The sequence below is a fragment of the Perissodus microlepis genome, chromosome 5, assembly GCF_051167445.1.
Source record: "Perissodus microlepis isolate ML-2025 ecotype Zambia chromosome 5, ASM5116744v1, whole genome shotgun sequence".
In the NCBI taxonomy this organism is placed as follows: domain Eukaryota; kingdom Metazoa; phylum Chordata; class Actinopteri; order Cichliformes; family Cichlidae; genus Perissodus; species Perissodus microlepis.
This window is the reverse complement of record NC_140465.1, coordinates 6,513,489-6,531,002: the sequence shown is the minus strand read 5'-3', so window position 1 is coordinate 6,531,002 and position 17,514 is coordinate 6,513,489. Positions and strand designations below refer to the sequence as shown.

Genomic DNA, 17,514 nt, shown 5'->3' with positions numbered 1-17,514 from the left:
AATTATTTTCAAATTAGAAAATATGATTCCCAGTATCTCAGGACAAATTTACCATCTCTGAATCTGACTGTCAAATTCAAATATTTAGAGGGGTCATTTGTAGATCTCAGGAAATCCCTGCCATCTGCGAATATTCACAGTCGACTTCTAAAAGCAGAGAGAGGAGTCAGTGTCTCGCCTGCTCCTGTCTGCCATATGTGCAGATAAGAAAGTAGGAAAGATGGATATCAGTGTCTGAACTAGATTCAGGATCCTTTGTTTTATGCAGACCTTGTGTACATGCAGCGTGGATTCTGAGGTGTCTGGTTATGACATCAGTAGTGCTAAAGATTAAGCCGTGAATGGCTGTTGACACAAAGCAGCAGTAACGCCGGGCAGGTTTGTTTATGCAACACATTTCACATGAATGCAATTCAAGGTGCTTCACAGTGAATTCAAAAGGAGATGGAGATGGCATTGAAACAGTGTCACATTAAAACATAAAAAGAACAAATTCAATAGAGTTTTTTTTTTTTTAATTTAAAAGAAATCTGAGGGTCAAAAGTAGAACTAACTAGAGCTTAAAGTTAAGTGTAAAGAAGGAAGTTTTTAACCAGTACTTAAAAGTAGTAGTGAGCAAGAGCTTCTTAAAGTTAGTAACTAAATACTGCACATCTGACGCTGAAAGTATGACTTGAAGCTCAGACAAGCCCTGCATGAACAGCTGGTTCACGCCTATGATGCCAAATACTGGTATTACCTGTCTCAGAGATACACAAGGTTATGGCAACAGCACAAAGAGCTTTCCATCCCATTACAAATGTAAATGAATTATATTTAAACATGCTGCTAAAGAGCCATTTTTAATGTGCTGGGTTAATGTAGTAAATACAGATATCGTAAACTAAACCACAATCTTTTCTGAAAACCAATGTGCAATTTAGTGCCTAACCCTTACTAAGTAGTGTTAGTACTAAATCCCAACCAGACTGAGAGTGAAAGTGAAAAGACACAAATCAAATTAAACTAAGCAGTGATCAGTTCATAATTATCAAATCTACAAGTATATTATACAAACACACACTTGCTGTAGGTATACCTATTCTGGTATCGGTTAGAATAGTATTATTTTATATTTATATAAATCAATCAATAAAATCATTATTTTGGACTTATGGGCAACAAGTGTTAATGCAAATAGCAAAACAGATGAGCATGAAATCAAAGAAAGATCATATTCACATGCTAAATAATGTTGACCATTTCCCAGTCGCCCAACAAAGGAACCAAATTCTTATTCATTTCCTATCCCTATGTAGCTCATCTTATATATCTAATTGGATTATACAATCTAATGTATACAATCATTCGCACAGTCATTACGAATCTCTTTGGGTGCTTTTTGAAGTTCATCTCTTTCTGGGTTATTCAGATTGGTTACATTAATGATTCCACTGATTGGCCATGTTGTACATAACTTGAAACCCTTTACTGTGGGTTAGCAACGAGAATCAGTGCCATACACTATATAATATAAGAAAGATTAGGTCCTATATGACAGAGAGAGCTGCTCTCTTCGTACAGAGGTGTCATCTTTCACCGATTATGCTGTAATGGCAGAGCTGTCAGTAGGCACAGTAAAACCTCTGCAAATGGTCCAAACCTGTGGCAACATGTCAAGTCTACAATCACCCAAAGACAGCTTAGGTAATACTACCTTTTCTTTTACTTGCCACTCCTTATCTGTTGCCAGCAGTAACATGTCAAGTCACTAATGAAGTCAAGTCACTAATTCCTGCCTAGGAGAGACCAGAAAAGACCAGAAGTGTGAACTCTGGTCTAGTATGCCTTCTCCTTCACTACAATCACGTGAATGACTTAGAATGAGTAATCAAACTGGATTTTGTCTTCCCCGTTGTTTGGCAGTAGTTCTTCATTTAAAATAATCTCTTTCTCTCTTACTCTTAATTCCTGAGTTTCACTGGGAAATTACCATATTTGTCACATCGGGATTGATTTTTGTAGAGCGACACTTTTACGAATATATGCAATTAATTTTTGAATTCATAGGATATATTCATAACCATTTGTCTTTCTGCAGGTGCTGAACATCTACAGTGGGTCCAGACACTGAAAGATGCCCATATGGCCATCGATGCTAACCTGCAGTGGGAATGTAAAGCCATTGGCAAACCTATGCCTACGTACAGATGGTTGAAGAATGGTCAGTCACTAAAAGCACAGGTAAGATGTATGAGTGAGTACGAGTACTGCAAGTTTCAAAATCATTAAAAAGGATAATTGACATTTTCTTTCAATTTTTTTTATTGTTCAGGAGAGGATCCATTTGGAAGCTGGCAGACTGACCATACCCAAGATTAGTCTGTCAGACTCTGGGATGTATCAGTGTGTGGCAGAGAATGAGCATGGATCTGTGTATGCCAGTGCTGAGCTCAAGGTTGTAGGTAAGCAGTCGTGTTTGCCCTGTTTCATTTACAATGGACTGAACAAGAGGCAAGGCAAAGATATGCTGTCTGTACATCTTGCTGTCACTGGAACTAAAATGCTCCCTATTTGAAAGTGAATAAATAAGTAGAAACCAGCTAAACTAGCACCTCACTGAGCCGCGGCCTTGCACATTCATTTCCATAATTATTTCCTACAATGAGCCAGTCTGGTGGTGACATATAATTTCCGTAATTGCTGGTGATGCTCTTGACATTTTGGCTGATGCACAGCTGTTGCACCTTGACAAAGCGAGACAAACGGCATCAACACGGGTCTCTTCCTCAGCCTCGCCGCCTGACTTCACCCGGCGCCCCGTGAAGAAGTCCACGGTGATCCAGAGGGGGGGTGAGGTGGTGTTAGAGTGTCGCCCCCACGCTTCTCCCAGGGCCACAATCTCCTGGTGGAGAGAGGGGGGGATGCACCTGAAGGACAGTGAGAGGTAGGGTATTATAAGCACCGCTGCACAACCCACTGAAGGCATTAATTTCCAGTACCGATTGTTATTTATGGCTTGGCTCAAGGGGACTTTGGAATCAGTGTTGCATAAAACTTCCTCGTTGGTCAAAGAATGTGTTTTTTTTAGATAGACACCTTATTCCCTCGGATATGGATGTTGGTTTTCTGCTGACACTGCTGCCGTTTGCTGCCTGTACCAAGGAGGCCATGACACCGAGCCTTATCAGTTTTGCAATGCACAGGAAGGAGAGCACTGTATGATTTAGCTGTTTGAAACTTCAAAGCGTCCGGTGTCACCGCAGTTTTACAGCTCTTCAAAGCCGGGGAAAAAAAGTAGAACAGAGATCCTGTTGGGACTTTTTCCATGTGAAAGCCAAAGAGAAAAACAATCTGACTCCATCTTTCAGTGAAACGCCACCTCAGGCGACATGACAGGCCGCGCCGTGTCATGACTGAAGGTCTGAGGCGACACCTGTGAGCTAACAGAACCCGTTTTCTGTTGCACCCAGCCTCAGCAGAAGCTAATCCACACAGGATGAACCAAGCAAGAGTTCAAGCACAGTATGAGGTCTGCTTTCATTAAACGCTGGGTGTAAAAGAAAGGGACAAAAAAGGTCATGTAGTGATGGCTAGATAACTGGTAGACAGGCTACAATAAGGGCAGACAAATTATTTCCCAGGAAACTTCACAGCAGTTTAACAGTTGTCAACAATCACTGAAAATCACTTTCCTTACACACTTTTGAGCTGCGCCTAAGTGCAGCTCCCACTGTTGACAATATGATGTTATCTTAATCACATAGTATTGGAGTATTTTGGATCCTTCTTTTTTTTGATAGGAATAAAAAGCAGCATTGGCACATTGGGTGTATCCGTCTTTGGGCCATTGTTCAGCATACCCATACATCATCCGACTTGAAATTGAAAGCATGTCTTTTCTGTAAAACACTGTCCAAAAGGCTTGTCAGTCGCATGCTGTATAATTAACTTAATGGCTTCAATTTTGTGTTAGTGCCTTGCCTCCTAAAGCCACCACAGCTTCAGTGGCTTACAACACCTTAACATCAAGTGAGGCTTTGAAATAACAAAAGGTTTGGCAGTAAGTTGAATTTTTAATTGCATTCTAAACTTGGAGCTCTGAGGTCATAAATTTGGTAATAATGCATTCAAATTGGCCATCAAAGGAACAGAAGCTTTCCTGTATTGATGTCACAATGAGGCTGCATTACCAACTGTTAGTCGGCCTCTTTATTAAAGGGAAAATGTTTATAGTGCTGTTACCTAGAATTTCTTTATAAAAAAGAAATATGATATTTGAAAATTGAAGTAAGTTGGCAGTTTAACCAAATAGAATAATGTATGGAGAAATAGTATGATTTATCCTTTATAAATATGAATAAATTAATAGTATATAATATATAATAGGGCTGCCACGATTAGTCGACTAGTCACGATTACGTCGACTATTAAAATCGTCGACAACTGATTTAATAGTCGACGCGTCGTTTGAAGCTTTGTAAGATCCCAAAAGACGCAGGAATAAGTAGTAGGATTTAAGAGTGTAATAACGGACTGAAACAGAAGATGGCAGCACTGCATGTACAAGGATGCCAGCTGCCGTTAAACCCCGAAGAAGAGGTAGCTCTGTCCCAGAATTCATAGCGCAGCCCAGCTCAGTTGTCAATAATGGCGGCAGCTAGTTAGTTTTAATATTACTCTTATTATTCTTTCTGGGTCACAAAATAAAGTTTAACATATTTTCAGGCGAGAATGTAGCTGTGTAAACCTCAAATATCTGCTCGGTTTATCAAGACACCACATATTTTCAAAAGCGCTCCGACGTTTTCGGAGACGTCTGTTACCCACTAGCTCGATAATTAGCCGGGGGCAAGGCTATCTAGAGCCGGTGAGAACACCGGACTCCCGGCAAATCGTTTTCAAACCCACCGCCGTCTTTCACTACTCGGGTTAAACATGTAATATAAGTCACTTAGATAACTTACAAATGTTATTGTTTGGCTTTTTTCAGTATTTTATTTGTTCCTGAGTAAATCGGTTTGGCTGAGATTAAAGTTATAGTTTTTACACAGCTGAATAAACGTCAAGCAGACAACTGATTATCAGAAGTGTGAGATGCTCGAGAATGTACTCCGGTGTCCCGTTATATTTTAGATAGCAAGGAGTTTATTAAACTTCACTGAAACAACCTGCAGATTTCATTAAAATTTAACAAACTATCATCTTGTCTTTATTTTTAGTTAGCACATACCTTAAACACTTAAAGCTGTAAGCTAATGATAGTTATATAAGAGCAGATGCATGTTGGTGCAATAAGCTGTACGTTTTACGTCCAATGGATGCATGATCTGATTAGTCAACTAATCGCAAAAATAATGGGTGACTAGTCGACTATCAAAATAATTGTTTGTAGCAGCCCTAATATATAATAAATCTCAGTAGCCAGCTCCTCGTATCATGGTCCTATGTGTTGTGGTAATTTATTTGAGTTTGGGTTCCTGTTTAGCTTTTACTGTTATTTCCGCATTTGAACTTTTTGATTATTGTTGGTTCGAGTTTTGAACCCTGATTTGATCTCATTGTCATTCAAGCAGTCTGACTAGTTTTCAAGCTTGTTTAGTTTGTTTAGATTGTCTTACAGGTCGATATACATTGGATTTTGTTCTGTATTTTTTTACTATTACAGGTGTTAGGAGACCTGTTATCCTTTTCCTTACTTTCTGTCATCTTTATACTTTTACAGTGAAAGATGCTCATATTAAAACAGGCCTAAAATATTAAATAATGAGGTTATCGTATGTGTAATTCCAACAGACCAATGAGTGCTCTGCCCCCAAGCTGTGCTCGTTACCCTCTGTGATGTCAATCATATATATTAGAAATATTTCTGAGAAGGTCGTGTAGGGCACACGGCTCCGTCTGTGAGCACAGAGCACCCACCTGTAGTTCAAACCTTTTGTTTGTGAAAAACAGCCAATCAGAAGACATTTGGCTTATATGCGGGTGGAATGGAGCTAAAACAATTTTCTTCCTAACAGCTGATACAATGAGGGGCTTCACCACGATCCCTTATAATATATATTATGGCTGTTTCATTGTGGCTGGTTTTACAAAGTGTGGCACCATCTCTGAAAGACCAGCTATGATTAAAAGGGATGCAGCATAATTTGATTTCAGTTGCTGAAAAGGTTTTACAGCAGTAGCGCTCATAGTGTAATAAGACTTTTTATTCACCCTGTAGTTTACAGTTTTGGTCATGTAAAAATAAAGATGTTGAGTTTTAATCAGCATGGTGATAGGTACAAGGGCACTTGCTGTATTTCAAAAGTGTGAGACGTGTCTGTGATTCATGCAGCTCGAGATTGTTCTTTTTCCCAGAGGGGGGGAAAAAAAACACGGTCCCTGGCTTGAAACTAGAGCCTACTTTTTCCCTCTCCCCTTTTAAATCAAGGACTTTTAGAATTTGCAGAGAATTCTGACTGCTCTGCCTGCTTTTTCACTAGAAATGACATATGTGCTACAAGTGAAAGCTTCACAGGTGGAGGGCTTTCTCGAAAGGTCATTTCCTGTTTTATTATTGTCCTTGTTATTGCTAACGTCACTCATGCACACGGCATCACAAAAAGCGGTCTCTTCATCTGTGGAAATTTTAATTGGTGGGTTGTAAGCTAACCCCAAAGACCCCACCTACAGGCACAAGACTGTAGGATTCCTATTTATACAAGCTTCAAAATATTCTTCCTTAGTTAGTGGGCTCATGCTTTTTAATACTAAATAACCTTACATCAACAACTTAACAACTTACCACCGCAAATTTAATACTTCTCGGGATCAACTTTAAGATGGCTTTAACCATTAAAAAACAATTTGAAATGCTCTTTGTTGAGGCCTTTCATAGTCTTAACCCAATGCACATGTTTATTGTTGAACTGATTTTTGTGGCAGTAGAAGTCACACTTGGTTTCTCTCAGTTTAATAATGGTGAAATTTGGTAATCGATTTAATTGATTGAGGAAAATGTAGCATAAATTTCTTACATTTGGCTTCATTGGAAAACTGTGAAAATTGTAAATTTATTGCTTTTAATAGGTTCAGTAGCAGTATTCATGGCACACTGTACTTCAGCTTTCTTTACAGAATGAAACTGCCTACGATGAACCTTACAGGTTTGAAGGGAATTCATTTAGATAAGTTCTCTCCATGAAAACAGTATTTTATACTTAAACTAGCTGCCAGTAGATTTGAAGAAAAAAAAAGTATGGACACAGTTCACACTCATTTTAATGCTTACATTTTAACATTTACATTTTATTACTTTATTACATTTTATTTTAGAAAATAAAATAAGAAATTAAAAACATGTAAGTTATACATTCCTATGGTTATAAATAGAAAATGAAAACGCAATTAACTTGTCTTACTTGACTGGAAACCTTCCTCAAGGTCCTCAACGTGATTATTTGTACTTTCGAAGTTCAAAATGTAGATCCCAAAAAAGACACATACTGGTGCATTTTCTTCTAGCGCATTTCCTCAGTCTGATCTAGCTTTTCACGCAGTGTTCAGTGAAATATAAAAAAAGATATTAAGTCTACTCTTTTATTTTTCTCATTTCACTATTTCCTTGTCCACTCCTATGATACTACTACTGCTAACACTACTACAAATAATAATAATATAGAAAAGAAATTAATGGGTGCCCTTGGAACCAGCTTTGCACCTTTTTTTAATGGTCCATTTTTGTACTGTTTAAGGTACAAACGTTGTCACCTCAGGTTATAGACTGGTCTCTGTAAGGTACAAACCACAAGCCAATACTTACAAGTAACTCCTGTCAAGGGCATAACAGCAGTTCTTCAGTGACAAGCTGTTGCAGCCCTGAAGGCACAAAAAGAGTCTATCTTAGAAGAGCTGTCCATTCTCCTTGGAAAATTAGTATTCCAAGAAACCAGCAATGGATTGTTAATACATTTCCTTCATATTATACCACATCAAAAACAAAGTGCGAGATATTTGAAAGTCAAAGCACACTGGTTTGAGTATCAAATTGTCTGTTTCTATCAAGAAGAACATTCTAGATGCTAAAAAGTAAATCTGACCTTAGTGCTGTTTATTTCACAGAGTGACTATATTTTTTCGATTTCATTTTCATGTCGATTATCACATGCTCCCTCTTTCTTTCCTCCCTGCTCCCGCTCCAATCATTATGTACAACCACATTTCCATAGGCTTTCCTTAGCTCTGCAGACCTGCCTCAACATGCGACCAGTGGGATTGATTATTTATCATATTTTCCATGGGCCAGTCTTGAGGAAAGGGAGAAAAATTACCCAGGCAGCACATTTGAACAAGAATAGAAATTCACAGCTTGGAACGCAGTTTGTCTACAAAGTAGATAGTTCTTTACGTTTCTATTTGTTTTTGCAGCTCATTGCTCCTCGGGTCATGTTCTCAGTGTGCCTCCATCACTCAGTGTTTGATATTTTTGTCAATAAATCAGCGCAAAGCACCCTGTGTCAGACATGCTCCCTGGGTCTCAGCTTGGCCTGAGCGAATACATATTTATTCTTGGAAGCCAATATGAAATTGTTTGATTTTTTTGAGCTGGCTGCTCACAGCATTTTTGTTTGATTTACTGAATCCAAAGGTCACAACAGGAGAGCATTATCTGCCTCATTTATGCGTGTGTTTCTGTGATCTCCGACTTCTCTGTTATCAACCGAGGTGGCAAAATAAAATTCCAGGGCGTAACGTAAAGTAGTATAAGCAAAGTTGTATATTAATGTCAGTCTGAATAACCTGAAAATATTTATATTTTCATCCACTCATTTTATCGTTAAAGGTTGATTTGCTTATTAAAATGTTTCTGAGCCTTTCCCCCACGAGTGAGCAGAGAAGATCGAACAGATAAAAATGTTTATATACTCAGCTGAATCATCTTCAGCTATTACGCACTCTTGAAGCAATTAGCGCAATGAGCTTATTTGGCCTCGATTTCCCCTTTCAGGCAAAATACAGGTTATCCTACCTTGTCAGCTCTTGGGAAGAAATACCTGCAGACTCTAAAATCCATCATGCCGATATAATCTTTTTTTTTGGTCAGGCCACTTGTAACACTAGCCCATGAATCACTCAAACATAAAAAGGACATCTTACTCATAGACTGACCGGTGTTGTGTCAGCACATGACAGATAACTTAGCAAATAGACAGTTTTAAATAACAGTATATTTAGGCACTTAGTCACTGGCAGGCTGTTGCAAACACATCATTTGCTCCTTGAGTCTGACAGGCATAATACTATGTTTCTTACCAAAAAGGTGATTCCCAAAGAGCTATTGGCCAGAATGTTGGTTACAAGTAACGGCGTTACTAACAGCGTTACTTTTTTCAGTAACGAGTAATCTAACTAATTACTATTCCTATCGTTGCAACGCTGTTACTGTTACTAACAAGAAAATGCGGTGCTGTCACGTTACTTTTTTTCAACTAACAGACGGTTGAAGCTGTGTTCAGATTACGGTATCTTATATCAGTCGCACGGAAGTAGCTGTAAGTAGGGATGAGTACCGGTATCCGGTGCCATTATGGCACCGGTTCTGACATAAACGGTAGTAACCAGAACGAAAAGTAGTGCACATTTCGGTGCTTTGGTTCATACACTTTGGATTCTAGCCAATCATTTTACCTTTCCAAGGATAGTAGGCGGGCCCAGGTACGTACGTTCTTTTAGAGCAGAGCTACAGATTAAAAATGCCCAAGGCGAAGCGCTCCATGCGCACGGCAGAATGTGTGGTTAATTCTTCAAAAATGTATTTTTTTTTAAAAAAAATAAAACATTTTTAGGCATCTTAATAAAATTAATTAATTTCTGCTCTTAAATACCTAAAAAGTTCAACTGGCATGGTGTCCAATTGTGTGCCAAAATTGGACATTTTTGTACAATGTCTGGATATTCATGTATTGACAGTGCTGTAATTTTTCACTGTTTCACTTTACAAACATAAATCTTTGCACAGTTGATGTTTATATGTTGGTTACTAAATTTCTGTAATGAAATGTGAACTGAGGCATATGCTAAAAAAAAAAAATAGGCGAGGATAAAATCTACTTACTTTTTCTGTGTTTCTGTGTTCTCAGTAACTTTGACACAGTAATATCTGCTTCAATATTTACACCTCTGATGAAATTTCACAAGTGTTAGCTTTATTTTGATATCAAGATTGTAAGCACAGAGTTTGTAATTGCAGAGAAATAATCAATTAAATTTGGGCATTGCATTTTCGAGCAGGAAGCTAAGAAACCCCTTTGGGGCTTAAGAGGTTAAGGTGATACTGTGCAAAAGAGGTAACACCTCAAATTTGATGAAACACCTGGCGACACATAGTGTTTTTTTAAAAGCTGAGAAATGCACCGTATTTGATAGCTTGCTGCAAGACCTCACACCGAGCACATCTACTGCGGGTGTGGTAAATCTCCATTAGTGAGTTAGCACGAATCGCCCTGTGCGGGTGGCTGGACGGTTCTTATCATTTTGCAGAAAAAAGGAGACTGCTAAAAATAAAAACATAAGAGGTTTTTGGACAAAGTTTGTGTTCTCCATTCTTTAAGCACTGGTTTCAGCACCGTTTAAGCACCGGTACCATTTCAAAAGTACAGGTTTGGCACCGGTATCGGATAAAACCTAAACAATACCCATCCCTAGCTGTAAGTAATCTGGGCGCTAGAGCTTTAAGCAGCTACGCGCGCTCCGGCAGACGGCAATCACGATCACTTTTTCGCACAACACCTGGAGCTAAGGGGGCAAAACAATGGCATGAGTGCTGCTGTTTGATTGAGGAAGATTAAAGTAGTCGCCATAAGCCAATCACATGACCACTTCAAGATGACAAAGCAACAAGGTGATATATACCAGTTTTTTAATTGTGTTGATAGGCCACGTAAAACCATGATGTAGATGATAAACAATATATATGCGGCATTTTTTCCTCAATAGTTTCGTCTCGTCTAACATCTAAGGACAGCGCAGCAAGCACTCTCTGCTTATGAGCAAAAAATTAAAAAAAACAAAACAAAAGAACGCTCTTTCCTGTTGGTGGAAAAATGCACCATGTCGACCAATCAAAAATAATATGGCAACATGACATTTGGTTCTTTAGGAAGAGGGGGAAGTTTTAGGAGTGACGGCGAGAGAGAGAGAGAGAGAGAGAGAGAGAGTTTGTACATATTGAATGCAGAACACCTGATTGTTATATAAATAGTTTGAAATGGTTATAAAAATAGAGGGTAAAAGGTAAATAGCTGCAAATAACTTTGTTGTTTGCAAAACTTGTGCATATGATTTTAAAATTGACCATTTATATTTGCATTTAAAGTTATGAAATATGATTCAATAAACATGTTTGTGGTTGTTAAAAAATATAACTTTTTCTACTCGGATTTTATGTTTTTGTCTGATTTTAGATCAATTGTGTTAACACAATATGTCAAAATGAAAACATAACTGTAAATTCAGACACGTGAGGTTGTGCTGAAAAGGATGATACCAAACAAGGCAAAGTAAATAGTTTTTAAAGGTGAAATGTAGAGGAAACATCAAAAGTGGTTAAAAATGGCCAATTATACCCTGGAGCCCAGAGGGTTAAACGTTTTTTTAAAGTAACGAAATAGTTACTTTTCAAGTAATTAATTACTTTTAGAATCTTGTAACTGAGTTACTAACTCAGTTACTTTTTTGAAGAAGTAACTAGTAATTGTAATTAATTACTTTTTCAAAGTAACTTGCCCAACACTGATTGTGACTTGTAAAGATTTGGGGAAACTGGACAAGAGAAAGAACAAGATGTGGCAAGTGAATAGTATCTATAGTATCCTGACACAGGACCTGAGAGATGCATTTGGCTCTTCACCTATATATGTTTGCTGAAGCCTCATGAGAAACGTTCTCAGTGGCTGTCAAGAAGTCATTTTTAAGCAACAGAAATGGGGGAAAAAGGCTGAGGTTCATCAAAATTAGCAGTAACAGGAGGGAGGAATCCAAATTTGAAATTGTTGTATGTGTATGTATGTACACTTTATTGATCCACATGGGGAAATTCCTCTCTGCATTTAACCCATTCACTCAGTGAAGCAGTGGGCAGCCACCAATCCAGCGCCCGGGGAGCAGTGTGTAGGGACGGTACCTTGCTCAGGGGTACCTCAGGGTAGCCGTTCAGTGGATTCAAACCCTGACCTTCTGATCATGGGGGCACCACTCTACTTCTGCGCTATCCCGGCCCTGTTGGTTCAAACAGAGGAAGCCAGAAGAGAGACAGAGAACAGTGAGTGCCTACAGCCATGTGTACAACATGGTGGAGGCTCTGTCATGGTTTGGAGCCATATTTCAGCCAGCGGTGTTGGACACCTTGTCTTGAATAGTCCTTGAATATTTCTTGATCTTGAAAACTTTAATTGGCAATGATCCCAAACACACTGCCAATGCAGTAAAAACACAAAAAGTCCACAGCCCTGTCCTGAATATTACTGAAGCAGTGTGGGACAGAAAATGGGACAAAAAGATGTCTAAACAAACTTTGAATGTTCTTCAAGAAACCTAGAGAGCTATTCCTGAAGACTATTTAAGGAATAGTCTTGCCTGAGAGAGTTCAGCTTGTGTGAAATAATAAAGGGTCTCATACCAAATATTGACTTTGAGCCTTATGAGAATTGAACAAACTCTATTTTTGCCTTATATATTGTATTTCAGTGTACTATGCCTACACTTATGCCAATAATTCATGCATCTAGTTCCCATTTTCCTGGTGAAATAAAAATAAAATGGGGGTCAGTTCAAGGCATCTGCACAGTACTACATATGATTTTATATGACATATTAAATATATATATGTTTTTCTTTTTTTCAAAATGTAATAAATCCCCAATCACAGTCCCCAAAAGAAGCCCCACCTTTATTGACCACAGAGAGCTCCTGTATCAAAGGAAAATGTAGTTCACAAAAGTAAGTCACCAGCTGTTTCGCTCTTACAACAAGGCCATCATTCCTCTGTGTAGCTGTTGTTTTAGTTATGTTTTTGTCTCGCTCTCTAATCAGACTGCCAGCCTAATGCTTTTTTCAAGGCGAGATTCTTGTATATCACCATATTATTGCATTTCAGAAATGGCTTATAGCATGTTGATATAATCGCTGCATGTTGTAGAGCGATAAGGCTGCAGGTAAAGATCCCTCTCTACAGCGCTGCTCCCCTCGCCCTATCACCATGCCGCCCGGCCCCGGTGGCCTGTTGTGTGTCCAATTAATATGTGCATTTAAGCTATTGTGCTGTCAATACTGTGCTGACCCTACAGCAAATCTGTTCTGCTTCAGCTAAGATAATTGTTATCTTTTGAAGCGTGCAAATAGATTTTTGGAATAGATTCTAAAGCCTTCATTCAAAAAGAATTAAATCGAGAAAGATAAAAGAGAGAAAGTTCAAATGGTTTGAGAAATGAATTCTTATCACAGCCAGAGCTGGTCCCTTTGATTCCTGACATCATTGTTCATTCGGTTAATTACTAAAGAAGTCATAAAGAAGTGGGCTATTTCAGTTTTGTCTCTCTCCTCAGACGGACCATCATGGAGGATGGAACTCTTCGCATCACCAATATCTCCAAATCGGATGGAGGCAGGTACACATGTGTGGCCAGAAACCGTTTTGGTACTTCCAGCAGCACAGGGACACTGGTGGTAAAAGGTATTCTTTTCCACGTTTTCTTTTTTTAGTGTACCTTCTAAGCCGAGGGTTTAAACTTTTGTTAGAGGGAAAAAAATAGTAGCTCAAGCATGAAATGGATAATGAAATATATAGCCGTTTTATGTTCCTGCCGCTCTGACAGACATATAAGTCATGCGAGGTTTTGTCAGCTCTGAGTTATTGTTCATGTAGCAGAGTGGGGCAAACCACTGACATCTATAGCTGTGAGTGAAGAATATTTTCATTTAATTTAAAAAGAGCTCCTGTAGCATTTTCAGATTTGGGGTTGTTAAATGATGATTATTATAGAGAACGAGAGTGAGAGAGTCATTTTATTTCTTTCTAGTTGACACTGTGATTGCAGCGTCTTTAATTATTCATTACTGAGTTATGGGCGGCTTTTGCTTTTTAAGTGAAGTTATTTAAGGTCGCTTAATTACACTGCTAGACCAAAATCTGTCTCGTGATTCTGGGCAAAATAAGCTTCATTACCTTATTCATTTGGCTGATAGCGACACTGTGCTGCATATAGTAACAAGTCAATGTGTTTTTCTCCCCAAGAGCCCACAAAGATCATAGTTCCACCCTTGAGCTTGGATGCCAGCGTGGGACAGAGCATCGTGTTGCCCTGTGAGGTGTCTAGTGATTCGTCCCTGAGCCCCATCTTCAAGTGGTTTTTCAACGGCAAAGCTATCGACTTCAACAGACAGGAGCACTTTGAGATGATTGGAGGAGTATGTATACATATGATGGTTAGCTTTTTTGCTTTGCGTTTGATGAAAATACACCACGTCTGTATCTGTCACAAACATGGTGGATCCAGTAAAATCCAAATCAATTTCAAACATACAGTGGAAGGAATAATTATTTGATCCCTGAATTTGTAAGTTTTCTGACTTTTGAAGATAGGAACAGTCTCTCATTTTAATGAAGAGAGGCAGAGTATCAGACATACATCCAGAGAAAGCAAGGTCCATAAAAGCTATAAACTGATTTGCATTCATTGAATGAAATAAGCGAGTTATTATTCTGTTTTCCACAGAGTGGCTGTGTGCCCATGTGGCACAGTCAATCCCATATATTTCTGATCCCAAGTTGTTATGTATATAAAGCACACCTGTACACAGAGTCAGTTTCATCATCATCACGGGCAAGACCAAAGAGCAGCGCGAGGACGTCAGGGACAAGATTATAGACCTGCACCTCACTGGCTTCATTATTCAGCCTCAGAGGTTTCCACCTGGAAAAAAAACAACTGGAACAAATGGAAATATAAAAATGGCAACATGTGGTTTTAGGAGGACCTACATGTGTCAAAATATCCCCATCACTGCCCACACAGGCCCCACATCTTGACACACGTTATTGCAGTGAGTCAGGAAACGCTATTGTCCTGTTTTCGAGCACAGACATGCATCAACTCATCATAACAGCAGCAGCTTAATAGCTGTTGCTCCCTTGGCTACTTCTGTATAGGTTACAGCCATCAAATGACAGAGTACTGCACGATGCAGTGTGTTGCCATTTAACTTTTTAAAAAAATATATTATTTACCCATAAAAATGTCAGCTAATGGATGTATTTCATGATCATACTGCACAATTATATCAGGTACATGCCTGCAACTCTGTAAATTGTTGTTCCGCAACAATTAGACAAACATGATTAAATATGTAAATATGTAGATAATCTTCCATTCAAATTTTAAGACAGCAAATTGAAGTTGGTTCAGAAGAAATGGTAGCTGGCTGACCGGCTGACAAAAACACATACGTTTGCTTCTAAAACGTACTAATTATATTGGGTTAATAAAATAATATGTAGCGATTAGTGAGCTCAGGCAATCTGTATGATAAACTCAGTTAACCTCCTCATACCTATAGCGTTATAGTCAATGAATAAATTCACATATAGTATTTTGTCTGTAATTGTTAAGCTTTTGTGGTCCTGGAATTTAAAAAAAAGGTTTTGAATTCCCTTCAGTGTTTGTGCTAAACTAGGCTAAATGCCTCCCAGCCTGTCTCTGAGACAAGTGAGTGGTATCACTCTTTTCTCTGGATTCTATGCTAATTAAGCGCATTTCTCACCCTGTCAAATTATTCCTTAAAGTTGTATACACTGAACTGGTTCTGTGAGAACATGAAGGCACCAGGGGAACTGGTATTTGTAGGCTAGCTCCATTTTAAACCCACGTGAAAGCTGTGTACATTCAATTCAGACGCCAACAGATATTACTGTGAGTCGTGACGAGGGAGCCTATAAGGATGAGACTCTAGCCCAGAGGAGATCTTAGTGCAAATCAATCAATTTGAGCCTTCACAAAGGAGCCAAAATCTTTGTGATTGCAAGATTTATGCTTTGTCAGGTTGATCATAGCAGGGCCACTGAAGCTGCCGTAAAACACTAACATTTCACAGTGAGCGTAATGACAACAGATGTTTGACTTTCCTTTAAAAATATTCAAACAAACAAAGAGTCTCTGTATTTCTCTGGGAAAAAACAAAACAAAAAACAAGTGTGTGTGTGTGTGTGTGAACAAGCAGCAACAAATTGAAAAAAGCATCTCTGAAAATTATTCTTGGAGCCACTCAGCCGAGTTGTAAGGTTAAAGTGTAAATACAACAAATACTGAAAACACTGAAAACAAGTCAATTTTGTGTAGCCTTTCTTACAACGTAAAACCAAATTAATTTCTTTTGCCTCTTTTTATTTTGTGGTTGATTATTCCAAGCTCCTTTTGTGGAGGATTTGCAGCACATGGCTGAGAATGAAACTGAATGTGCTCCTGAGGATTTCCTATACGTCTTTTCTTTTTTCACTTTGACTTTGCTGCTTTTGGTGGAGGTTTTTTCTTCTCCGAGACTTTCAGTCGCATATGTCTCTGTCATCAGGGATTTGCGGGTGACCTGATGGTGAGGAACATTCAGCTAAAGCATTCTGGGAAGTATGTGTGTATGGTACACACTGAAATCGACACAGTTTCTGCAGCAGCAGACTTAATTGTCAGAGGTATGCTTTTTCCTCCTTACACTGCTTGTCATTTTGTAGTACTCTGCATGTCTGTGTTTCTTAAGATGATGATAAGAGCTGTATCACTGACAGTGTAAAGAGGGGGACTTGTTGCATAAATTTCATTACTTGCTGATATAATTTCCAACAGAAGTTTTAAATCAGGCGATAAAGCAGAAAACTCCTCTACATTTAACATTGAGCATTTCAGTGTTAGCAGCATTTTCACTGCTGGTAAACAAGCTTTACTCTGTAAAGACATGTTAGATCCCTTTTCTGATTTCAGAAGGAAAATATTGATGATTTTCAGCACTGAAAGTTGTTCTTTTAATACGACACGGCCGCCTGTATTTGCGCGGTTGGCTTGTTGCAGGCAATGCAGACTCAGGTTGCTCATAGTGCCGTTGATTGATCGATTTGACTGGCAGACGAGAGCCGGTTCAAATTCAGCCAGGAGAATGATGCTGCCAAACGAAAGGAGCCCGTCTAGACATAAAGACAGGGCTTTGTAAGCCATCCCCCCGATGGTGTTACACTCAAATTTGTCCCAGTGGCTTTACTGGAAATATGCCAAAAGAAGGCATTTCTACACATGAAAAGATGCAAAGCAACAGTGTTCTGCATATAAGATCTTTTGTGAAAAAAACATCCCAATGATGTTTCTGTGATTAGTTAGTATAATTTGGATTTAACTGGTTGCACAGTGATGTTTTTTTTTTTTTCTTTTCTGCGCACTCTGCTTTCGTCTAACAACACAAAGACATGGAGGTTAGGTCAACTTGTGATTGTAATTGCCCGTACCGTCTTGCTTGGAC

At 38.7% G+C, this 17,514-nt stretch overlaps 1 protein-coding gene across 2 annotated transcripts in view; it reads left to right on the top strand.

Annotated features, from left to right (window-relative positions):
• Positions 1-17,514, top strand: part of cntn6 (contactin 6) — a 130,072-nt gene that overhangs the window by 83,041 nt on the left and 29,517 nt on the right. The window contains exons 10-15 of one of the 2 annotated variants that reach the window (XM_084927528.1): positions 2,081-2,223; positions 2,315-2,444; positions 2,773-2,926; positions 13,563-13,690; positions 14,252-14,442; positions 16,582-16,699. In XM_084927528.1, coding sequence (XP_084783654.1) covers positions 2,081-2,223; positions 2,315-2,444; positions 2,773-2,926; positions 13,563-13,690; positions 14,252-14,442; positions 16,582-16,699 — 864 coding nt within the window. The remainder of the gene's footprint in view (positions 1-2,080; positions 2,224-2,314; positions 2,445-2,772; positions 2,927-13,562; positions 13,691-14,251; positions 14,443-16,581; positions 16,700-17,514) is intronic. The other variant, XM_084927529.1, reaches the window with a different exon arrangement.